Source organism: Hoplias malabaricus, chromosome 1 (genome assembly GCF_029633855.1).
Source record: "Hoplias malabaricus isolate fHopMal1 chromosome 1, fHopMal1.hap1, whole genome shotgun sequence".
NCBI classification, from domain to species: Eukaryota; Metazoa; Chordata; class Actinopteri; order Characiformes; family Erythrinidae; genus Hoplias; species Hoplias malabaricus.
In genome coordinates, this window is record NC_089800.1 from 56176801 (window position 1) to 56203456 (window position 26656).

Here is a 26656-nt window from a genome sequence, read left to right on the forward strand (position 1 = left end):
CATTGAAACACTAGATCTAAATCTACCTAGGGTAGCATCAAACTGACTCCATGCAACGTATTGCATGCAAGTCGGTGAATAACATCAGTAGAGCCTCTGTCACTTGGACACTGTGAAATGTGAGACTGAAGAGAACAAGCAGCTACCGTATGTATGTCAAAGGTCTTTAGCACCTCAGGAGCAAAAAAGCCATCTGTCAACATTTCCCACACATAGGCCTTAATAAGTGTGCCCATGCCAGGCATCACTCAAACTATTTACAGAGTGCACTCTCACACTGCCAGACCAGCCTGGGCTGAGCTGCTCAACTCCAGGATTAATGATCAATTAATCAACAGAAAGAACTTCTAGGAGTTGACAATACATATGGGCCACAGAAGATGGTTAGACAGTGTTGTGTCCTAAAACTATAGGGACATTACTCATACAATGAATATGACTTAACCACATCGAACCAAGCTCCACCCTGGCAAACCACTCTGAGAACTGATCAATGATTTCTTGAAAATAAAATAAAGTTCACGTCAGTGGGCACATAATTTACATTTCTCTAATCTGAGTACACAGCTGCTAAGGGACTTATATCTATTCATGTTTATCTTGTTCAAAATAGTTTCCTTAAAAAAATATAGAAATCCACTCATTTAAAGGTGTGGTAGAACATACTCTTTACATGTTAAAAAAAAAACCCAGTCAAATAAGAAAAACACTCACAGTTTTGTATCTGTCGTTGGGTGTAACCGAGGTCTTTAGTGAAGGACAAGTACAAATGGGTAGTTTTTACTGATATTATAAAGGCAGAGGATATTATTGGCTTACTGTTAACGTCAGTAGCAGAATGTACTCAGAGCCAGTATATACACAGATGAGAAAACACAGTGAGTGTCAAAACCTGCCAATCTATCACTCTTAGATCAGTGCTGAAAAGTACCACTCTACTGAAAATTACCGCTCTTTCATAACCCATTTTCTCAAATGTTATCCTTGCAAAACGGGCAATGAAAAATCAATTGTGGGAGTTAAGTGCCAATTTTCTTGACATATAAATTGTTACCTTTGGACTTTGGTCACTGGCCATTTGTCAATGTCCTAATCAATGTTCCCCACTTCATAATGAACTGTTAATCTTTTTTAATTCCATTGCCAAAAGGCTGAAAATCTATCAGAATGTAATCAGCAGCCTCACAGTGGGGATGACAGTGCCATGGCCTCAGCACTGTGTTGGGATGTGCTAATCTCCAGCTCAAAGGAAGCGATACGATGCTTATATACAAATCTCCAGCAGATTTCAGCTCCATGTGCAGCACAACAATGAAACTGACAAGGAAATTGAAAGCAACAAATAATAACAACCAAGAATCCGTTAATCAATTATTGTAAACAGATGCCATATTATATATGTTTATATAATCTTTAGGCATATTACTCAGTAATTATGAAAATGTAATACTTAAATAATTAAAGTGTGGGCCCACACACAAGCCCTTCCAATTTAAAGGATGGAAATGTTGTATAATTGGCCTTTTCAGTTACACATCAAGCATACAAACCAGAAGAATCAAATGGCATTAAATAAATCACCTTAAAATTGTCTGTGTAAAAAGTTCAGGGGAAAAATATATATACCATCATTAAAATGCCCTTAAAGTTAACGTAAGTAATTATGAGTTTGATTTGCAAGTATTGTTAAGCCATTTCTGGCCCATCAGGGAATATTAAAATAATGTGAATGACAGCTGGTGCTATGAGATGATGTGGATTTCTATAAAAACAAAAAAACAAATGCTGTGAGGTTTTATGTATAATATACAAACAGTACTTGGCTGTAATATATGGAGCCCAAGTACTGTGTGTTTAACAACCAAAGCTGGAGATTTGCAATATTTTAGTCTGTGTCTAAGAGTGAATGTTGTGGCAGGACAAAGACGTGTGATGCAGGTTGAAGAGACTGTGTTATTGGGTCATTAGTGATCCAGCTATGGCTAATCTCCTTGCTTAAACACTCTCTGTGCTGATACAGCATTGCAGTGTGTGTGTGTGTGTGTGTGTGTGTGTGTGTGTGTGTGTGTGTGTGTGTGTGTGTGTATGGGGCTCAATGTCCTCTTTATCTTCTTACTTGACAACACCTCACTCAGCTTCTGATTACCGTCTTCTCCAAAATCTTAAATGAGTCTTAGGTTGTTTTTTTTTCCTGAGTCATATCAAAATGAAGATGTAGTGTGAATCTACTATTATGCCAATGCAAGTTAAAATCATTTACTAACTGCTTATATGATGCACCAAAAACATGCATACATATTTATCACATCTGTGAAGAATGTATTTAAAAAATGAAATAAATAGAGGTTCTGGAGTCGCCTTGCAGTGTACGCATTGGTCCTATCATCAGGAGGTGGTTCCAAGTATGTCTACTTCTATTAAAATAAGCTATTTTTAAATATTCAAACATCCAGGTGTTTTGAACAGACGTATTTACTAGTTCAACTCATTTTCTCATTGAAATGAGTACTGAAAATTTTGTTTGGTCAAAGACATTTGTGTATTGGTTCTGTACTAGAGCAGTATGTGAGTGGCTAAGAAGTATTTTACTGACCTGGGATATGCTTGGCCCAGCCAATGATGACCACCAGCTCACGGTCAGCCAGGTCACACAGGGTGGTCAGCGCCTTTATATCACTCTCTGGCATGGTGGGGTCTGGCATGGCATAGATTTTTTCTGGCTCTGCTACCAGCAGGTGGGACACAATCTTAGTCACTGAAGAAGAGTAGAGTGGAAATGAAAATGACGAATAAGATATTGAACTGTACAATGTTCTAGAAAAGTCTGATGCAAAGAAAATAATCTTGCTAATTTGCAAATTTCTCATATGTTACAAAGTTAATCACATTGCAAGTGTGTGTGTCAAATTTCAGTCAGGTCTTGAATTTTTATGAACTATACTGCCATCATGTGTGTTACTGGGAAATTAATCTGAAAACCATATATTCATGGGATGTTATAAAAAAAAAAAAGCATGATTATATCCGAGTTAAACTAATTCTTAAAGATAACTCATTATTCTATTATTCTGTAGCAATCCCACCACTTATATGTCTACAAATATAAATATTAAATCTGATAAGAATGGATCTTGAAGGATTGGAACTGGACAGAGAAATAGTAACAGGCTGAGTTGTGATTTTGTGTTAGTAGTTACACAGATAACTGATAACCAAATGACTATGAGAATCCAGGCAGTAGAGAGAGTAAACATATTATTGATTCAGACTTATGACTGGAACATAGTTTGGTGAATATTTGCTCTGGTGGGAATTGAGGCAGTCAAACAGAACAAAATCACCTGCTTCAGACTCTGCTGTGCTCTGCTGTGTATATGCAATTCAGTAGGAAGTGTGTGTGTGTGTGTGTGTGAGAGAGAGAGAGAGAGAGAGGTGTCCTCTGCTGTTTTTTGAGTGTGATCAGTAGCAAAGTGTAGATGTGCACATGTTATAACTGTGTGATATAGCACCTATATTTAATTACATAACGCACATGCATAAATACTGAGGACTGGATCTAAATCTACTTGGGTTAGCTTTGAAATAAATCCTCATCAGATATGGTTTAAAACACTTGACCAACTTGGATACTTTAAATAATTTATCTGCTGCTGTTTTTGTAATATAAGTTGCTATATTCTATGATATAATACAATGTCCAGAATAATTATAGAATAAAATGATACCAGATTTTAAAATGCATGAGAAAGCGGAATAATATAAAATGTATAATACACTTGATATTTAAATGTATCATATTTCAACTGGGCATCAAATCCCAGGACAGACAACTTAACAAATATAAAATATGCAAAGCATAATATTACAGTACAATATATTTATTTTATTCTTGTCTCTTTTGCAAAATTCCTTTAATATTAAATATGTCTAAAATACATTTTAGCCAGTAGAATTAATTTGTTTATGTTATATTCGGATCCAAAACAGAGCAACAAGAGAATTTCAAATTTGCTTTGTCATTATACAAAGTGCAAAACATATAAAGGCATATTCACCATTGACAATTTCATTTCAGATTTGTTTTAATTTTCAATGTCTGAAAAGATGCTTTGTGACACTCTCAGGGTGTAAAATGCACTATACAAATAGATTTGACTCCACCTAATCAATGATCTTTAAAGAATAAATACATAAAATCAAAACTTGGAGTGGAAGAGTGCTTACGTGGTTTCTTTGCTGGAGGAGGAAGTGTGAGGCTCAGGTAAGCACTGTTCTCTGTGTCAATCCTCCTCTTATACTTCTGCCTGCCTCCTCGCACACGATCCAGACGAACACCTGGAAGAGAACAGAACAGCGGGATAAATTACAACACTCAAAGTTTATAGAAATGGCACAATATCAATTTCGGTTTTGCTGTTGATGTCAGTATCGAAACATTCAATACAGACTGACTCCACTTCAGTATTGTTCATTTAAAAACTACCAATGTAGAAAATGAGCCATTTTAAGATCAAAACCAGCCTGTTATGCTCAAGCTACAGACACTACAAGAAATCAGCAGCTAATAACATCACAGTGAGCGTGTGTGCTAACTCAGGCTACATTACAGTACTCAATCATGTAAATTCAATACTGCAACATTCTTTTTATGTTTTTGTTAGTTTTTTTTGTCCATTTCAGCATGATTTCAGACCCATTAACAATGGCTGATATATCTATAAATTAATAAATACAATAGCCACTTATAGCTTTCTGTACCATACCAGTCATTCCTTAATGAATCTTAACAATCTTAATCCTTTACAGTGTTAAGATTCGTTAGTAAACGGATATGTATATATATATGATATAGCATTCAGAGTGTAAAAGTGAGGTGTGGACCTACATTTCATTTTCTCAAAAAGCTGCAAAATTGTATTAAAAACTACTTTTCAACCATGGTGTCTTAAAAGGTTAAGGGGAGGTAGTTTTACCTGACAAGAAAACCTGCTTGTCTGACAAAGGAAAGAAGAAAAAAAAAAGATATTTTGCCTAAATTGGCCAGCCTGCATCAAACATCATTTTTGATGCGAATCATACACTCACATTTGCAAATAATTTGGAGAATTGTGAATTATGACAAGACTCTGTCTCGCTCCCTCACTCTACACAAACTCACCAAAACACAACAATAAAATCTTCTATGATTCAGAATGTAAATACAATATTTCATCTCACCAAAGGATATTCAAACAAAAGAAAGGTAAAGAACTAACCAAAGAATCAACTGGCACTAACCTACACTGACCAGTTACAGAGAGAGAACAGATAGAGGTGTCGTCCAGTAGAGGCAGCTAGTGTCAGTGTGTGTCACAGTAGTGGCAGAGCTCCATATGGGAGAGCTGAGCTATGTGCTGCTCCTGCTCTGCTGTCACACTACAGAGCCTGCACCTCAGCCTGCTGCACAACAAACACATGAATATTTAAACCGGGGTCAATGATCTCACAGACTGGCCCTCTAATTATTTAGCTTTTCAGCAGAGCTGCTGAGCATGCTAACCAGACACTCATTTCATATACACAGCAGAAGCAGCAGCAACACATATACACTAGAGCATGGGCAGCCATGAAATTTAGCACACCATGCTGTAACAGAGCGCGCGCGCGCACACACACACACACACACACACACACACACACACACACACACACACACACACACACGCAGGCATAAACCCACAAACTCATACACAGAAAAACACACTCTCTCCAATAAATCAGCATGGTTTTATTTAACCAACTCCAGCAGGACGAGAGTAGAAGCTTATCAGTGTATTTCTCCTGCTAAGCCTACTCTGTTCACTCTGGAGCTAATATACTGCAATAAATGCCACTGTGCTCATCACAACATCTGTTATTTATTAGGCAATTATTTGATAAGAATGCTTTTATATTTTTACATTTCGCACAATGCAAATGCCCAACCGCTAATATCTGTTATTCATATACTATTTATTGGAGTTGCATTTTGTACATTTTGTAGAGGCTATGTTCAGTTCAGTTCAGTTCAGTTCACACAGAGGAAATATAAAGCTAAAGCGCTAAAATGAAAGCTCCAAATACTACTAGAATACTACTTTACACACTGTATGGTATGTATATATATATATATATTTTTTTTTACATTTTGCAGTTAAAACTGATGCTTCTAATTTTTAAATTGATTAAAGGTATTTGTTCTTTTTGCAATGTAGAATGTACATTCTGTCATTTGCTGTTGCCAATGAAGTGCAATCCCTCTCTCCATTTAAATTTATTTATGCCATTTTCAATGAGAAATATGATAGATTTTTAATAATTAATGATGAAATAAAAAACACATGTTTACATCCACCTGCATATCATAGGGTCTAAGGCTGAGGTTGAAGAGACACAGCTCACTGCTTTAAAGCTCATCCACCCTCGTTGACATTCTCAGCTGTTGAATGGGGGAGCACTCACTAAATGATTTCATCACATTAGAACCACAGAGGCAACAGCAAATGAGGCCGGAGTGTCACTACTGAAAAATATGCTAATTCCATTCCTTGTTTCCCTTTAAAAAATAAAGCTGGAAGAGGACAGTCTAGGAGAGGTTAAAGGGATGATGAGAGAAAAAAACAGAACATAATCACAAACTATCTGAATTTACCACTATCAAAAATTAGCAGTTAAGTACAGTGAGCTGAATCATTTACTATTAAACTCTGGTGACTGCTGTTTGAATAAAATGACATGTGCAGACAAATTACACAATATCATAAAACAGCTACTCTACCTGAAATATATTTATAATTATTGTGAAAGTATATGCCTTTTTTCCAACCATTTCCAACAAGGTCCTAGATTCACCAGTCATTCAACTTTGAATAGAGGTCCAAAATTACTCAGAATAATCACGCAACAAAGCCGCTCAAACAAACTGCATTATCGTGTTACCAAAGGAATGGGGAGATTTCGGCTACTTATATAAATTATTTGATTCCCTAGAAACAGAAATCTGATTAGGATTGTCTTTCAATTTCCTGACACTGACAACCCACTAACCTAATTACCCACTGGTCCCTGTGGTCCCTGCCTTCCTAGCAAATACTGGGAGATCATTTGATGGTTGTTAAATCGCAGTAAAAATCTCATTTCTCCAAACCGCATCTTAAATTTTGCAATTGTTAATCATGGAGAGAAGCACTGCCCCAGACAATGAGAAATAAAAATATATGAATAGGAAATATAGTTGTATTTACATTTGAATGTGATAGCACATAATTAAACTAAACACAGCATTCTTACTATATTGCATCTTCAACCTCATAAACAAACAAACAAACAAACAAACAAATAAATAGTCAGTCTCATTTTGGTGATCTGTGTGAATACTAAAGTTGCATGCAAAAGTCTGTACCCCACTCTACACATTTTGTAGATTTCATAATATAAATGAATTATACTGCTCTACATCTGTGTGTAATACTTTTAATATGTTGATGCATACAGATCAAAAATGATTTTAATATTTTATACTTATTTTTATATATATATATGTTTGAAATGTGTGAAAAATGTCATATTTAATGTGTTCATGTAAATTCAACAACATGTAATTTGACCAGTGGGGGTTCAGGAGTATTTAACAAGTGGCACACACTAGTGTAAGCTCGCCGCAGAAGATGGAAAATTCTGGTGTGTTCATTTTGATGTCATCACATTCTACTGTTTCTCGTTCCTCTGAAGCTCTGGTCTCATCACGTGAGAAGTGCATTGTGAACCCATCTCTCCCTCTCTGTGTCATATGCTAGTGTCAGCTATGGCAAAGCCAGTGTGAAGATTCCAAGGTACATGGGTGCCTGTTTTAATTAGAACAGTGTCTGCCATAATTAACAGATGCTGACAGGAATTAAAGCTTGGCACTAGCCAGTCTCCTTTACACTTTGAGACGGTCAGGGTGAGAGGGTGAGAGAGAGAGAGGGAGAGAGAGAGAGAGAGAGAGAGAGAGAGAGAGAGAGAGAGAGAGAGAGAGAGAGAGAGAGAGAGAACGAACATTCTTTAATGGAACTACTAGAAAAGAAGAGTTACTTACTACAGGAAAATTGTAATGCCACAAATACCTCTCTGACGTAAGGTTAAAGAACTCAAAGGTAATAGTATATATCAAGATGCAATTAATTAGAACTTAAAATTGTTTATGCTTTCGTACTGTGTATTTTGCTTGTAGTAGACTTCCAGTCGATCTCAAACAAACTACAGCAAATTTGTAGATAAATCAGTCATGTTCTCAAGCGTACGCTACAAGTGTAGTGAGAATAAATATGTACAACCAAAATTATTTATATTCAAATATTTGGAAAATTGAAACATACTCAAAATGATGAACAGACCAGTCTATAAGTGTGAAAGCTGTAAAACACTGAGAATACAATAAATTATACTCAGAATGCCTAATTTAAAATGCAATAAGGAAATATCAAACAGAAAACTTTTCGTTCAATAGTTTAGGTTTATTGGGAATACCAAGAATTTAATAATTGATAACTAATATGCTGAACTTGTCTGTTTATAGATTGTATGTTTTTTGATGTTTAGATAAGAGTATATAAATCTACACTCTCCAAGCTATTAATGAATAATACAATCACAAGTATTTATATAACGGGTGATTCCAAACTTGAATAATAATACAGCTTTAGAAGAGTGTCACTGTTTAAAAACAAGACTGGATAGGAAGCCATGAGAGGAAAACACTTACAAACCATTATTACATCCACAATGCCATTACTTGACCATCCAATTAATTATAGTTACCACAGCCTAAATACTGCATATGAGAAAGACTGGGATTGATGATATACTAATACCCTAATGAGGAACTGAGTATGTCACATTCTGTGAGCTTCTGAAATTCAGTTCCAAAAAAATCCTCAGGCATTGCTTCACCAGGATGAGTCCATGAACACTATCAGCCTAACTAACAGACATATATATGTGTGTGTGTGTGTGTGTGTGTGAGTGAGAGAGAGAGAGAAAGAGAGTGTGTTTTACGGCTCTGACCGCTGCTCCTGGTGTGGAGAAGACAGCGGCTGGCTCTCGGATGTCAGCTCTTCAAAGCGAACGGGTTGACGGTGTAGAGAGAAAGGGCTCGGGGCCAAAGCGGCTGGCATTTGCGTGGGGATTAGCCCCAGGCCTGAGGCTACGCGGGGGCCAGCTGACCCCAGGCTCCTCTTTCTCTCCAAAAACAATAATAATCCCCCTCCGAGCTCGGCCCCTACAAAAGGGCCTGTCCCCACTCACTTTGTGCGGGCCAGGCCGAGGAGGCCAGGGAGGGCTGGTGGGGACCCTTATTTTTGGGTCTCTCACCTGTTCTGGGTGCCTGTCTCTTGGGAGAGGGGAAAGTGTCAGCATGGCTGGGATGGTTGGCAGTGCCAAGGGGAGCTTAGGCGGACTTGTTTTTAGCTGGGAAAAGCACAGGGCCATGTCCCAGGGCCACAGCCAACCCTGCCTTTCATGGTTGCCGCTGCTAACCCCCCCGTCAGCACTATTTCACAGGGCCTCTGGCTGGCAAAGCCCCGTGGTTGCTAGTATGTTATGGCATTCATCCTCACGCGCAGTGAAGAGAGAAGGAGCAGACAGAAGGTGGCAAGCTTAGAAAGGAGCCGCCAGTGTTATGACGGAACCCTGAGAAACCCACACCACAGTGGGCCATTCCAAGCATTATTCTTTGTTTTATCCAATTTATTCACAAAGGGCAGGTGTGCTAGGTTCTAGCTTTTCTAATCAAGCAGGGACATCTGAAGACCAATTGAAACAGGCAGCAAAATCAAGCGGCTTTATAGGGCTGATAAACTTCGGCTACTGTAGTGCATTGCAGATAAGCTTATTGGTCAGAGGTGCTGCTGTCGATTCTCCAAAAATCTTGCAGGAGCACTGTGTCGAATTTGCATAAGCGCAGCCCCCTTCAAGACGATTGACATATATATTCATATTTCAAAATACCGTTTGGTATTCATTCATATCAAAAATACTGGAGAGTCAATCTATGAGCACACATTGAGATTATCATAGGATGATCCAGGAATATTAGCAGGTAATTACAAAAAGACAAATACCTGTTTATATTCCTGGATCATTCTATGATAAGCTCAACGTGTGCTCATACATCGTCTCTTCAGTCTGTGTGAGCATGTGTGTGCATGTTACAGAGCTGAGTTGTGTTTGGATTGTTCTGAATATAACTGTATTCCAGTGAAAATGATATACAATATGTAAGGACTCATGAAGAAGTGGGCCACACTGCCTGCCCTGCTACCACCTCCCTGGTGGAAAACACATGTTCTCGCCTGTTGTAATCCTCTCACCTGTTGGGCTGAGGAACAGACTGGCCTCGAGGGAACTGTCTGCCAGAAAGTCAGTTCACATTCTTGCCCACCTCCATGTAAGCACAGGGAAAAGATGCTGCAGATGGTTGATAGTAAATTCTGAGAAGCTCTTATAAAGAGAACTGCTAATTTTGTTCAGACTATATACTGGCATGAACACAGAGGAATGGGAGTCCAAGTTAAAGTTCTCACACGTGTTCTGTAAGTGCTGCAGAATACAGTTCTGATAACTGAAATCATACTTCAATAATTTTGTCCTTTGGCTCTGAGCAGAGAGTATCTAGAGCCTTTATAAAACAAATGTAGTTCCACATATGTGACATACATAACGGGTGAAAACCCATCAAAACCCCCGCCCACTTCATGCTTTTAACTGACAACATACTACACTTGACTACATACACTGCAGCTGTTAATGTTTATACACAGTCACCTTCTACAGAATCATATGAAAGACATCTATGGTGTCAAAATAAGGCCAAAGGTTTTGACTGGAGTGTAGAATGTACTGGGTGAATGGGGCTCTCCAGCAGTCAAAGGCTGTTTAGATCCCACCCTCCCATCAAAACAGGGCCAGAACTCAGATTTAAGAAAAGTTTCTAACTGAAAGCAAGGCAGCATAAATCATAAGCAAGAAGGTTTTGGAACTGAAAGTGAGATTGATAGAAGCTTAACTGAGGAGAAGTGCAATTAAAAGGGCAAATACAAAATAAACTATTAAATAGAGAAATGCTCTATTTACAACCCTGCTTTTAAAGCTCTCACTATTAATAACAGTCCTCTACTTTAAAAATGAATTTTCTCGCTTATGGATTCTGCTATTTGGTTCTCAAAATATTTGGCTCTATTTTGCAGACATTCTCATTCATTTTTTAACCAATAAGACCATTATATGAAATATCAGAAATGTGACCCGGCAGGCCGTATGACCTACTACAGAATAACCAAAGGTATGTGATGTACTTCAAAGAGTAGCTCTCCATCTTCAGTGACAGCACAGTTTGTATTCTGTCTTACAACATCATCCTTATCTTTAAACCCTTAGGAAACCAACACCAATATTCTGGTTATTGTTACAAAATAATGTCTATTAATCCCATTGATTCACTGATCAGCAATAACATTAAAATGACCTCCTTGTTTCTACACTAATTATCCATTAGTTCCTCACTTGCCTTATAGGTGCACTTTGTAAATTTACAACTACTCTGTAGACAGTTGCTGTAGACAGACATATTTTGCACTCTTCAATTGTCAGGACCAACACAGAGCAGGTATTAATAATTATTTGCATTGAATTGACACTGATATACTGGTGGTGGGTGCACTGCATTAGTAAAAGTGGATCACACAAAGCAGTGCTGCTGTAGTTTTTATACATTGTGCTCATTCAGTGTCAACTCCATTAGACACAATTCCTTTATGGTCCACATCAGTGGCAGTAGCTCATCTTCCAGTCCTGTATCAGTGGTCATATGATGTAGCCGACAGGACGCTGTTGGCCTGATATTTCTGGTTAGTGGACTACTCTCAATCCAGCAGTGACAATAAGTTTTTAAAAACTCTAGGAGCACTGCTGTGTCTGACCATCTCGTACCAGAACCAGTAGAAATACAAAATGCACATACATGTGTAAAAAAGGACAAATTTAGAAACAAAGAATATATTTAATATTTTGGCTGATTTGTGAATTTGTTCCTTTAGACTTCCAGACGGCAGAAACCTTCCCTGAGTCAGAAAGTAAGTATTCTTTACATAACTCACTTTATAGTGTACTATTATTAGAAACTAAATTCAGGAGGCTAGTAAAAGAATTTGGACACTATGCTGGGTTTTACCAAACAACACAGACTATTCTGCATAACTACTACCTGATGGTGTACATGGGTTGTACACTACATTTTGCAGTGCACTGTGGGACTTTCATTGCCCTTTTTTGACACCTTAAGGGTGTAAGGATTATCCAGCATATTATGAATTAGATGTATATTATATGTGACTTTAGTTAATTTTAATAAATTATACCTACATTTTTTTACGCTCTAATAACATGTATGTCATTTTTCGAATAGTCATGGCCAGGGCAGATCAATGAGTCTGCAAGTAAGTTAAAGGGCAGTAGCCATTGGATTACATCAGTGTAATCTCTCAATAGTATCTGTTCCTATCCTCTCAGCGCCGATCCTCTTCCATTGATCAGAGAAAAAAAAACCTGTAGTCCCTGACATTTGAGTCCCTCTATTGATCACTTCCTCTTTTATACAGACGGGGGGAAATGAAGCAATTTCACGGGAGTTTCAGGCCAACTTGTGCTGCATATCTCTCATCTGAGAGCAGCGGGCGGATTACACTGTCTGGAATTTCTGAGTATGCACCAAAACACAGCCAAATATGGATACATCACGTACTGAGAAAGTTCTTTCTTTCTGATATTGAATACAAACACATTTCTGGTATATTAGCCCTTGTGACAGTTTTATATATATTATTTAAACCTTCCTTTGGAATAATTTGGAACCTTCAAGAAAAATAATCACATAGTTCAATGCCTTCAATGCAGGTGTTCTGGTCATGCAGCATCAAATCCTTCTTTGGAATCCTGCTGAAACACGTATGTGCCCGAGCGCATGACATAATCCTTGGCATCAGGGACATGTTCATGTTACGGGGACAATTAAGTAGAATGGAAAGTTTGCGATGGTCTATATTGCACCTTGCCCATGCAGTAAAGTTATAATTAGGATGGATCGTTTCCATTCACTGCATGACCTTTCCTCTTCTAACCCAGCCCAACGGCTGGCCTCAGCTTGAGTGTGACTAGAGGTGGCTTGCTCCAGGGCTGAGGCACAGTTACTCATAGACTAGTTTGAGAGAGATGGACACGGCCCTGTGTTTTGTTCTCGTCTCCTTGAAAATCCTGATTGATTTCGCGCTCACGTAGCGTAGGCAGGGAGACAGACGCCCGACCTTGCTTTGAGGAGAGATACCAAATGCAGACCAAGATGCCTTTCACGTCTTCATATTCATTTGCAAAATGTATTGACTTATTTTGATAGTGTTTGGAAATGGTAGGTGAAGGTGAGAGTATGGGTGCAAGGGGGGCTGGGTTAGTACTGACATGGAGCTTAAGAGCCTCATGTGTTAAATACAAAGTGGTACGTGTTACTGGTCACATTCATAACTAATAAAGGGTATGCCGAGGACACCTCGTAAGTGAAGACACATTGAGGGAGGACATGCGTATATGCAACCAAAATGAAGTGAGAGTAGAGGACACGATCTTTTCTAAATAGAGTAGGAATAGAGGAGAATTAGAGCAGTGTGCTGTGCTACATAATGAAATGTTCTCTGGCACAGAACCTTATGCTGCATAAATCATCCTTTTAAAAAGCTTCTATTAGCTCATGTGGTAATGTCTGACGTATTTAGACATTCAGGTCCGGAGGGCAATAAACTATCCTCAGCACTGTTTGGGGTGCTTTTATTAAGTAATCTCATGAAAAACATGATCAAGGCATCAGGACTCGAATGTTATGTGATGATTTATAGGCTCATAAATATGTATGCTTTATCATAAATCCACTCTTCGACTACAGGTACTAATCAAAATATTTTAAATAATACTTTACCATTTATAGATGAATACATCTTTACAATTTACTCTGACTGCATTCTCAACTACAGTGTTGAGTATACCTATTCTTTGCCCTGCCTTTTGTGCGGTCTTGCTGAGATTCGCGGTACATGAGTACGGTAGTTGACTGGCCCCTACTCTCTTGTTTAAGCCAAGCTTCATTTTTGCTCTGACACTGGTGATTCATTTATGACCATCTCTCCCTATTTTCTAGTCTCTTATTCCTCTAGATAATATATTTCCATTAATTTTTCATCAGCTAGTAATGCGATTACTCCCTCATTCTCCCTCTCTCTCACTCTCCCTCCCTCTATCTCAACATGCAGTTGAGAGATTCCGTTACCTCACTTAGCTCCATATAGATTGCTCTCTGCTGCTTTGAGGAAGAGCCTTTTAGAGTCACTAAATGGATGGATTGGGTGTACTATAGACCACTACAGATATTCTATTCACCTGTGCTGAATGTATGCATGTAGCACTTTCTATATATAAATTGCTCCATATTACTGTTTGGCGGAGTGCATTCTGTATTATTCTTCTTGTATGTCATTGGTGTTCAAGGGAAAAGCAGAATAGGAATACAGTGAAACAAAATTAATAATTAAAAACATTCATAATTAACTAATCTTGTGATATCTTCATCAATGATTTGCTCAAAAGAAATGTAAACATTGTTTCTAAAAAAATATATATACATGTCGCTAGTAAAGCAAGCACCAAAGGAGAAGCAAGTAAACCCAGCACTCCAGAGAGCTCAAACGGAGAAACTCATCCAAGAAAGAAAAAAAAATCCATGGCCAGCATGTTTAATTGTCACTGTATTCCCAGCTGGCGTGACTTTAAAAAAGCATCCACAGGAAGGGAGCTGAGATGTTCGGAAAACATTTAGCAGATCAATATGCCGGGGAGAGCTGAGAGCGGCTGGAGTGTGTGCTCAGGGACCACGCTGAAGCCTTTCCAGTCGGAATACTGTTACACTTCTATTAGTCAGATGCAGGGATCGACCTATTCAGCATATTTCTGTCCCTCTGCCCAACAGGCGCATTATTTACTGCTCTGTGGCTGGAACATGGGGGTGGACAGCCGGGCCAACAGCCCCACAAGCTCCATGCTGGCCTGGCATCGGCTCACTGCTGCCAGCCAGCCACGTTTATGACACCAGCGTCAGATGTTTGTCTTCAACAAATACAGACTATCATCTGCGGAACACATGCATTGTCGCTGTGCTGCACCGTGGCTGTGTTACATTTAACTGACTGTGAGGATCATAGTAAATTGATGTAGATAATTCTCATACCACCGGATTTTAAAACAAAGCTGGCACGAGATTTATCTATCAATCAAGTGATTTTAGCAGAAAAAAATGTCATACAAACACCTACAAATAATAGTTTGTGTGCATTTTCCACAACAACTAAAACATGAGCCTAAAATTTACTCAGTATTTAGCAGCTAATTCTAGGATTAACAATATTGTCCTGAAATTTTAAACTGAACCATTGCAAGTACACATGCTAACAATGTTAGCATCGTCTGCTACAATTAACATAAAAACTAACATTCTATCAAAGTCTGAAGCACCCAAACTCACAGCTGTTTTTGTGAGACCCATGCTGTAACCAGTGAATGAGTTAGAGATGTGAAGACCTCCTTACCTTCTTTCAGCATGCCCACTTTCAGACACTTCATAAAACGACAGGCTTGACAGGACTTGCGTCTCCTCTTTGTGATCTCACATTCATTGGTGGCCGGACAGCTGTATTCTATGTTACCTGTTCAAAAACAGGGCAAACACAGCATTAGAAATATGATCTGTACAGTCATGCAGTTTTTTGTTGTTAATATAACCGCAGCTTCCTTTGGGATGGATAAAGTTTGTATATATCCAATTATGTTGTCAAATTAAATGTTTAATTTAGTCCATATGTCTAATATTTCTAATTACGAGAGGGTGGTAAGAATATTAACATATTTCTAGACACTTTTAAACATTTTCTAATGGCAGATCTAAGCATTGTTTATTGAAATTGGCAAAAAAGAAACAAGAACAAAAGTATAAATTGACAAATTTCTAAGATTGGAAGCATCCCTCAGCATTCTCCAGCTCTCTCTAGACTGACCAGCTAGCCACTTTACATGATACTCAGCCAAACCTGAACCCCTTCTGCACAGCGCCTCACTATTTACATACAGTGCGACTAAGGCACTGATACATAATTCAACTCAAGTACGTCTGTGCTTGATTCCACTGAATAGGAGTTTCATTGGGACAAAATAAAAGAGCTGTTTCTGCTGTGAGACTAACAATAGGTAGAGTGCTTGATATACAATCCCATTCTGCTTGTGTCCATGTAGGTACATTTAACTGTATGAAGGCATTTCAATTAGAATGTGAATGGGTAACGGCAAGGGAGAGGCCTGAATGCAGAATGACAGTCCACTATAAATGGGGAATGATGAGAAGTCAACCCCACAACACCAGACAGCCCTCACTCTCATGCATGGGCATGTTTTGAATATCTATACCTGGGGCTCTCCATCTGAATTTATAAGGGCTTGTATTGCAAATGTGCCGAGCATGAAGTCAAAACTGTTGTAGATATCTTGGGTATTTCTGAGTGACTGGCCCAAGATAGAATTGAACAATATACTTACAATTTGCATTTTCAAAATAGTGGAGTAAATACCTTGACTGCAATTAGATCCCATCTTGTACAAAAATGCACTACATGCATTATCATATACTAAACCTACGCGCAGACATTACTCAATATGCTACTCGGATTTCTGAAATAAATACGTAAGAGGTAACATGATATATTCAGTTGATAGCTCCACATTTACATTCAATTCCTTTGACCCTGCCTCTGTTTTTCCCGAGTAGGAATTGCATTCACAACACTCCTCCGACCCTGTCCCTCCATCCCTCAATCTCCCATTCCCAACTTGGGCAATTATGTTAACATTATTGCACAGATCAAGTGGAGGGTCCCTAGATATATTAAATAATTAGAAATTCCGCCTTTTATCTGGGTTATACAAATCAGTATGCAAATTCCACTGATCTCTTTGGGTTTGGGGTAAATAAAGGTGTGAAAATTAATGTGATGAAGTCTGATTGCCCCTCTTCCTGTTTTCCCCTTTGTTGATATGAAAAAACAAAACAGTTATAATCAACTCAATTTCCTATGTGCTTATGAGTAGATGAGGAGCCAGAGATGACTACTGGTAACTGCTGAGCCTTCAGCACATGTAGAATACACTGTTTCATCTGTAGATTCATTTTTTGCTTTGTTTAATTATTGTTTGGTTTGTTTAAGAATGCGGTGGTAATGGAAAATCTTTCCTTCATTTATTTAATTTGTAGTAAAATGGTGATTAAGTACATGTTTTTTTTTTTATTTTAAGAAAATATTACATATATAATGATCCATTTGGACGGAAAAGTCAAAGGAAATCAATTTAAAAAAGCTGCTTCCAGAAATGGAGTACTAATTGGACCCTGGTAGACACCCACACCTGTCACCATGAGACTAACAGTGTTGAAAGCTTTTATATTTTATAAAAAATTAAACTTGAGTATTATTTCAGATCTGAAAAAATCTGCAAGTCAGACAAAGAAGCTGTTGGTGTTCTCACAAGGGACTAACCACCCCAGAGCCCAGGCTTCAACATCACTCAATTAATCATTAATCACTGAAAGCAGCCAAATGAAATCAAATTTTAAGTCCAAATGTTCAAATCGCTGAAGACAAATCTCCCAAAGAACTGAAGCTGTAATAAAGGCAGAGTGTGGACACATTAAACACAGAAAAAGATTGATTTCATCAAGTTTGGGTATTTGTATGTTTGTTTATTTATTATTATTTTTTTTTGTTTAAAATATGATTTCTGTTGATTTCCCTAAGATGTAAATGTTTTGCTTTGCTTTGTATTTGAGAAGATGTGAGTTAAGGGTCTGGTCTTATTTTTCTTTCTTCTATTATTCCTCTTGTCCTTGCACTGTCTTGAAGGTGGTATACAGCGATGTCTGAATATTGTTGTTTTTCCCCCATTCTTTTTTGTTAGTTTTTATAAAAAAGGCTCTTAAACTGCACTGCCGGTAAATGCAGCCAGTATCCTGGCTGTTTAACTGGCACACACAGTCAGCAGCAGACCCTGCATGTCCCACAGGACACACCTGCAGGGAGCAGGGGCATGGGGTATATTTGAACCTGTTAGACCTGTGGTCTCACCAACTGCAGTTTTGCAGCCACACACACACGCATGCCTATGATTGCACTGGGCATGAATACACACTCAAAAATAATGAAGCTCAAGCACAAGCATGCATCAGTGGTCAAAAAAAAAGAGCCCCTATAATGTAGGAAAGACATATGAGGATGTATGATGGAGGTCAGGTTCAGTATTCAGTCATTTTTCCCCTTTTAAAAAAAGTTAACACAGCAGACTGTTCAAAACCTAAGTACATTCTGTTGATCTGGTTCAACATTAAAGGTTACTTTATTAAACATAAAAAAGAATTGGAGTGGAAAACATATAAAGCGAGGGGTTTTATCTTCTCAATATTTATCTGTCTCAATTTCTTTTATGGCTTTTCAGGACCTGTGCCAGGGCATGGTTAGGGGCAGACTCAGGGCGAGTAAGTAAATTACAGTAAAATGGCAGGTATTTCTCATCAAAATCTAAACTGACTTTTACAGGCTTACTGTCAAGCTCTATTACTCCATAGGAGAAAGAGAGGGCCAGTCAATATGGTTTAGGTTTCATACAATTCCACACTTGTGTTCTAAATGACAGGAAAATAGGACTCAGGACGAGATGTATAGGGTTTGATTGGTGGTGCACGCGAGGTGTTTGGGGCAATGGGGGGATGAAGATGGTGGTGGTCCAGGATGGATGGTGATCAGACTTGACGTTAATTTGGGGCTTGGCTTTGACTGATGTAACTATCTCCATGTGCAAGTTCAAAAGGGCTTTACAGTGGATGAATAGGTGACAGGAGATGGATATGCCGTCCACCTCTGTGTTGAAAAGGTAAGGCCAGTGGGGTCTTTGTCTGTAGGGAGGTGGAGGCTAGGGGGGAACTGAACCGAAAGAGAAAGCTAAATGAAGCTAGGACAGAGAGGCAGAAAGAGGGGAATAAAGAATAAGAAAAAATGTCTGCTGCACTCTCCATTTATGACATGATGAGTAATGTTCTGTCAATTAGATAATGTTTTCTAAGATACGCAAAATATCAATAATTAGACAGCAACACCGCAACTCTTATATACAACTAGATGGTATTTTCTTTGACCTTTTTCAGCTCAGGCTTCTAGCGGTAGAGCTACACGATTCTGAATCACAAGCACTGTGACAGAAAATCATGGCTCAGTTGCAGAAGGTGTGGAAAGAGATAAAGCTTATGAAATATGGAACAATAAATAGTTTAGTGTTGGTTTAGATATACAACATGCATCAATGACTTTCAATAGCTGAAAACCCACTGATGTTTGGAGAGAAAAAAAAAGCATACAGAATTATATACTGAATAATTTTTTTTCAGTCTGGCTCCATTTAAATGCCTGCAGTTCACCTACTATTCATCTGGAGGCTTTAGATCACTCTCTTTTAACAATGTTGTCTGGGTGATAAAGAGGCAAAAGCAGTCTGTGCAGCTGTGACAACTCATTTTTCAATAAGACGCGTGAATGGGGAGAAGGTATTACATGTTTGGCAGTAAAACAGCCATTTTGCAGTGGCGTTAAGGCTGAATGGAACTGATTAAAATGACGAGGCAAATTAAATGCCACCTCTTCTGCTTTGTCCTCATTAAAGGGACGCCAGCTCACACTTACAACCCTCGTCAGCCTCGTTATTTACTTAATTAATCACGTCTAATTCACATCACTTATCCTGCTTTTCCTTCAAGAGCTCTTTGTCTGGCCATTCTCTTCCCCACTCATCTTCCCAGTCATTTTTTTTACTTTCTTTCCCTCCCAAAATCCTCCTGTGTTCAGACAGAGACTCGCGTCTGCTTATTATGCCATTAGCCCGCCTTTCTCCCACTCTTTCAAAAGACCAGACGGGTCCCTCTCCAATCTAAAGAAAGTCTGCAGGTTTTTTCTCTTTCCTCTTTTTTTCATCCCTTCTTCCTTCCCTTCGCTGAAATTACCCAGCGACGCGTGCCTGCGTTTCTAATTGTGGCGGTCGTCCCCAGAGACAGCCCCCTCCCCTTGGCCTAATGAAAAGCCTCGGCCTTAATTACTCCTTCTGAACGCTGATTGTTATTGACAAAACTCCTGTGGCTCGGACAAACGGCACAAGATTAGGTCCATTACAGGCAGCCCTCCAAGAGGAAGAAAAGAGCAAAAGAGAGGGAGAGACAGAAGGAAATTTCAACCTGATAACGCACAGAGAGCAAAGGAATAAAGGGAGGAGGTCTTTGACATTTTTTTCTTTCTATTTCCTGTAACTCTCCTCATCTTAATTGTTTAGGCCATCACTCCACTTAAGATGGCTCATCCTTTTCAAGAGTCTCTTTTTTGTCTCTCCTTTGTAATGGCCTTTGTGCAGTTCTCAGTGGTTTAAAGCATGGGGTTAAAAGCCTGCGTCTAAATATGTGACTTGAGGGAAAATGTTCATCTTTTGTCAATAGAGGAGTTTGCTGGCGGAAGGGAGTGTAAATAGCAGGCTTTGGACAAAGGCAATTGTTTGTCGGCAAAAAGGTACATAGACTGTTTAAAGCCGATAGGACCACAGAGCCAATATCAACAGTCACAACAAACACCTGAGCAACACGAGACTATGGAACTGAGCAAAAGTACTTTTTCTGACTTTTTGTGAATGTACATTGACACTATGTGCACCATTCCACAATGATGTTTGGTATGAAGCGGAGTTCACATCTGTTTATATGGTAAGGGCATTAGCGATGTTAAAAGTTAGCAATATCTGGGCAGGTCACATGGAATCAGGTCATAATTGCCGGTTGTCACACTTTTGCCTGGTTCTTATTCTCTTTATTTTTTTTTTACTTCCTCCCACACACAGGCATGCATTCAGACATATGCACACGTGTGTCACTCCATCTGATTAATATCTGGGTCATCACACACTGTTCTGTTGCATGTCAATCCAGTATAACTCTGTTGTACCTGCACGGTCTGTACCAGGCAGCAGAACAGTACTTATCTTAATATTCACTAAGCACAAAATCAGATCCATTCTCAAACTGCACTTAAAAGCCTATCAATAAAATGTCTGAAAAACATTGGACAGCTTATCCAGTCTAGGGTCACAGTGGGTATGGAGCCTACAAGGAAGAACTGGGCGCAAGGTACTAAGTAGTGCTGGGCGATATGAGCGCAAATCAATATCATGATTAATTGTACATTTTACCATGATTACGATTAATGAACGATACTTTTGTGTTTGTATTTTGACCCTCAGAGTTCAGTGATGAGGCCTGTGCTGTAAATATGCTCCAGTGTTAAAGCTGGGATATTTTCTCTAATGTCGCTGGGAGCATGTTCCTCTCTTGTTTTTTGAGCACTGTTTATATTTGGTGTGTGACTGTGCTTTGATTGCTGAAACAGTTTTTACTCAGCGTTGACTTCTTTTTGTTCAGTGTCTTCTTAATTACAGCCAAAAAACAGCACGTCCAAACCACAGGTGCTGTGTTTTTCTTTGGTATGAGGTGCTCGAGTCAGTCGGTCTGCCACGGCGTTTAGGTTGCTTTCATTCAGCAGATAGGGGGCAGAATCACGTGACTACAGCTTGGTAGCATGGTTTTAAAGGGACAGTACATGAACACACAGTGCGAACAATATAGACAAAATTATGTCGATTAGAAGTTCTGATGTCGATTTCAATTCATTTTCAATTAACTGCCCAGCCCTAGATCTCTGACATATATCATTTTCTTATATTCCACCAATTATTATTTGGAAAGTTAAACAGATGCAGTGTCTGATAAAACAAATAATCTACATATGAGTACAATCAATCATATATTTGAATCAAAACCTATTAAACGTATCCTATAGACACTGTCATTATTGCTGGAATTTAATGTACTATTTTAGAATAATTTCAGGCAGAAAGCAGTCTTTCTATTCTTGTCCGGTCAGTGTGGTCATCTGATCATGTGTCAGTGTAACAATATACACCTTTTAGGCAATCAAATGAATTGATCCCAATGATGATGTCACTACTGGCGCCAAACGGTACACTGGCAAGTGTGCACTGCGACTAGATTATAACTAGAGTTGGATTATCACCTACTGGTCAGCACAATTTGTGGTAGAATTTCTTCACACACTGCTGTCAGCACCTGCCAACACTGCCACCTGAGAAGAACTACACTGGGGCTTGCGATGTGACACATTGTAATCAAAATAAATTTCATCTTTCATCACAAAAATGCATTTCTAAAAATATTGTACATATCAAAAATACTGTTGACAAACAGCATGTTTTATTACAAATAAGTTGAATGAAATGCTGGACAAATATTTTAGCAAATTTGTGTGCTTATCAGTACCTTGTATTGTCCTCTTGAAGAAGGCTTTGCAGGCCTCACAGGATGCTACACCATAGTGGTAGCCGGAAGCAATGTCTCCACAGACCAGACACAGCCGTTTAGGGATAGAGTTGAGCATGTATTCACACTTGATGGGGCCTGAATCTTCCAGCAGTGTGCTGGAGCAGTCCTCATAGCGCTTGCGGCAGGCACTGCCCGCAGCTCCTAGTGGCCCAGCTTGCGTGAACATGGGCGGAGAGTCGAGGCCGTTAGAGTGGCTGTTGATGGCGCTGGTGTAACCGCCGCTGGCGTCTGAGTGGGCACCGGGGCTCGGGTGGCTTGCTGTGTCCACCAACGAGGAAGGACTGGAGGGCTCTGTCTTTATATAGGAGCCACAGCTGGAAGGCAGGTGCCGCTCCTCAGCAGCCATCCTGTTCAACAGCCTGAGAGAGAGAGAGAGAGAGAGAGAGAGAGAGAGAGAGAATGTGAGATGGACATAGACTGAGTATATTCAAGATAAACTGAATTGTGTCTCATTCATAAATAAATAATAAATAGTATATAGTATAGTTTATTTGGAAAATGCAGAAAATGTAACAATGTTTACATACTACATCAGATGGAGACCCAATAATCAAGCTTATTTTAGAGCCAATGTCAAAATGGCAACAACATGATCAAATTTCATGTCTTCAAAACTTTATAAATCTATCCTACAGAGGGCAACATCAACATCATGGAAATGTAAACTGACACAAACAGTGTGGTATATTTAAGCATTTTCCTGAGTACAGGAATAAAGACCTTTTTTCAAACCACTGACCAAAGTGTTAGAGGGATAACATACTACTTTGTTACTTATGCCACATATTACTTTGAGAAATGCAAATCAGGTACATTTCATAGCATAATAATCCAAAAGTAATAAAGTACTGCCTAAGGGTTGGCCTACACGGCACACACAGTAGCTGAGAGGAGTGCTCTCTCTATTATCAGTTAATAAACCCACAGTCGCCAGGTCACACACATGCTCTAAATACACTCTCAAAGACTGGACTCAGGGACACAGGCCATGCCATATTGCCACTCTGTTGCTGTTATTGAGACTCAAAGTAAAAGAACTTAAAAAGACTTTTACTCTGGATTAAATTTGCTATCTTTCTCTTGCTCTCTCTATTTCACACAGTGAAGAGTACTCTTCATAGCTCTACTCTGAGTCCATTAATCTGTGTAGGCACTACAAGAGAGACACTCTCTTGCACTACTCCAACAGCATGTACCTGAACTATATGCTTAATATACGTAGCCATTGTATACATATATAGGTACAGGCGACAGGGGTGATAGGTCAGACACATTCGCTCACATTAGTGAAATTGAGCTTTGCCTAGCTTTATGCAAATCAAGCTGCTGGGGTTACACTCTGAGTGGCAGGCCCACACCCCAAGCATTTTGTTTAATTAGCATACTGCTAACTAATGGCAAATATTGACATACAGGAGCGTACATGTCACCATCAGGTTTCCCTGTCATCAGCAACGCAAAAGAGCTATTCATCTCTCTCTCTGACAAAAGAAGGTGGCAAATTCAGGTCCGGAAAATACAATTCTTTACCAGGATTTTGTTCCAACTGTCAGGACACCTCGGCTGCTGCTCTAATATAATTAGAGAAACTAGGGAGTTATAGTAAAATCCTGGTGAGGATTTTTCATTTTTAAGCCAGAATTTCCCACCTCTTCAGATGAAGAAAGTGACAAGTAGAGAGCGGAAGAATGAGTAAAAGAGGTAAAACTGAAGAATCTGTTAGACTGAACCAACATCTATCATATATAGCCCATGTGTCCCTAGGCTGCCTTTCCCTTTCTCTCTCTCCCTCTCTCTTTCTTTCCCTGGCTGATTTAATTGTAAGTGTGGGTGACTGTAGGGTTCAGGTCCAGGGGTCACGAGGTCAACCTTATTTTCTCACCCCAGCTTCCTGTGCCCGCGGAGACAGGGTCAACGTGTCAAATTAAATCTCATTGCTTGGTTTCCCTCTCTATCGGCCACCATGTATATTCATCGCAGCGCCAGCTGCCGCCACCTCTGGAAATTCACAAAAAGGTTAACTGCTAAAATAAATAATAAAATACGCCCCCTGTTAAAACCGTTGACCTTGTAGAATAAGGCCGCACTCAAGGGCTTTTCTCAGGCAAATATAGTAAGACTGGACACATTTACATCAAGAATAAAACTATATATTTCATTCAAACGTCAGCAATAGTGATACAATATTACAATCCCATCACACTGAGGTTGAGCGGAAAAAAAATGAAAAATAAAAGCCAATATGACAATCTGAAACCACTAGGTCTGTACTCTCCTAGTGAATTCAAGTAGCAGACGTCATTGACTACAGGGTTCTGAATACAGATGCATGTGTGTGCACCTTTTTGCACCTTCACTCGACTTATTAAAAGCAATATATTAAAAACCTCAGCATACATGACAGTTCCATTTAGCCTTTATTTCTCAAATCCAGGGAGAGCTTAACCCCAGTTCAAAGGTTACTGCAGAGGTGACACTTAGCATAATTGCATAAGTGTGTTAACTGTTGTCCTCCCACTACTGTGTTCTAATATAATGAATACATAAAGAACCCATAGCCAGACACATTGCACTAGATCAGCTCAGAAAATGTTTGAAAACATTAAGCACAACCCACAACATTACAAACACATTTCAATTCAGATCAACCAATTGAAAGGTTTGTAATGGTCAGACAAACCTAAATAAAAAATTGGCCATTGCAGCTTACAGTAATAAAGTTTGACCAGATAATAATTTTTCAAAATTCAAATTAATTATATATTGATTATAAATAATGTTGGTTTTGCTCCAGTGCTTTATACTGCACTTTAATTCTGCCCTATTTCCTGCAGGCTTGCGTCAGGTAGCACTAGCACACCAAAGACCTTTTCCCCGCACCTCTTCCTTTGTTCCGTGCACCCATCGAAATTCATTGTGTGTTGCCCAAGCATAATGTTCAGTTTGAGACTAATCTGATTCCTCGTGCTCCTCCTAACAGAATTTCAGTTACTGTAATATCGTTGTGCGGTGGTGGCAGTGCTGAAGATTAGCTGCTCTAATGATCCTGTGCCCTTGTGCTCCTGTGGGCTGCTGGACCAGCGCTCAGTCTCTCGCCCTCAGTGCCACTGCGTTTCTCTAACCTCAACACACCACACTGATTCTCAGAACATTGTCATAAGCTTCACATGGAGACCACCCGCAGCTAGCACAGAAACTACCTCTGTTGTTATAGCTGTTTTATTCCGATCTGAAGAAATAAAACAAATTTCAGCACCAGAAAGAAATTGCAAACAAAGAGCAAAAAAATCCTGAGGATTCCTGAGTAAAAATGAGCACATTTATTTTGTGTTCTAAGTGTTCTCTTAAAAATTATTTCAGGAATTTTCCTTGAACCATAGCACACTCATAAAGCTCTTGTCTTTTCCTCTTTCTCTCTCTCACACACACACACACACACACACAGAAACACAGACAGAGACACAGACACACACACACACACACACACACACACACACACAGCGAGTGCAGTACGAGCGGGAAGCCCTTTGCAGACAGGGTGCTATCAGATGGCCCCGTGCAGAGGCGGGGTGATCAGAGAGAGGACCCCAGGCGATGGGGCTGATAAGGGTCTGGCCTGGGAGCAGCCATTGGAGGAGGAACTCAATTAACTCCTGACAGGCACTCACACTCCTCTGAGCTCAGAGGCAACACTGAAGCCTCACGGGCAGCTGCCACACTGCCCTGTTCCTCTGGAGGCAGCCAGCAGTGAAGAGAGAGCACACTGGGGCAGCGCAAAAGCATCGGCCACATTTACTGCTGGGACAAGAGAACGATGCATGTTGTTTCTATTACGTCAGGTTTTTAATTCCAAAAGCCACTGGCTTCAAACACTGTCCAAAACCTCTTTAAAACTTATGTTAAATTTGAAAACATTTTAGAGAGATAATATTTCATTATTGTTCTTTATGGGTTGAAATACATTTTACAGGTATTTAACATTTTGTTACAGTATGATGGTCGCCATGTCTCCATGCAGCAATCAGTCTGCAGACAATATTCTGT

The 26656-nt window shown here is 39.2% G+C and overlaps 1 protein-coding gene across 4 annotated transcripts in view; it reads right to left on the minus strand.

The window, feature by feature from the left end:
* esrrb (estrogen-related receptor beta) overlaps positions 1-26656 on the minus strand; it is a 58176-nt gene that overhangs the window by 14763 nt on the left and 16757 nt on the right. For all 4 annotated transcript variants that reach the window (XM_066667083.1, XM_066667068.1, XM_066667076.1 and 1 more), the window contains 4 exons: positions 22550-22971; positions 15678-15794; positions 4225-4335; positions 2594-2755 (listed from right to left, as the gene is read on the minus strand). In XM_066667083.1, the coding sequence (XP_066523180.1) occupies positions 2594-2755; positions 4225-4335; positions 15678-15794; positions 22550-22958 (799 nt within the window). In that variant the 5' untranslated portion in view covers positions 22959-22971. The remainder of the gene's footprint in view (positions 1-2593; positions 2756-4224; positions 4336-15677; positions 15795-22549; positions 22972-26656) is intronic.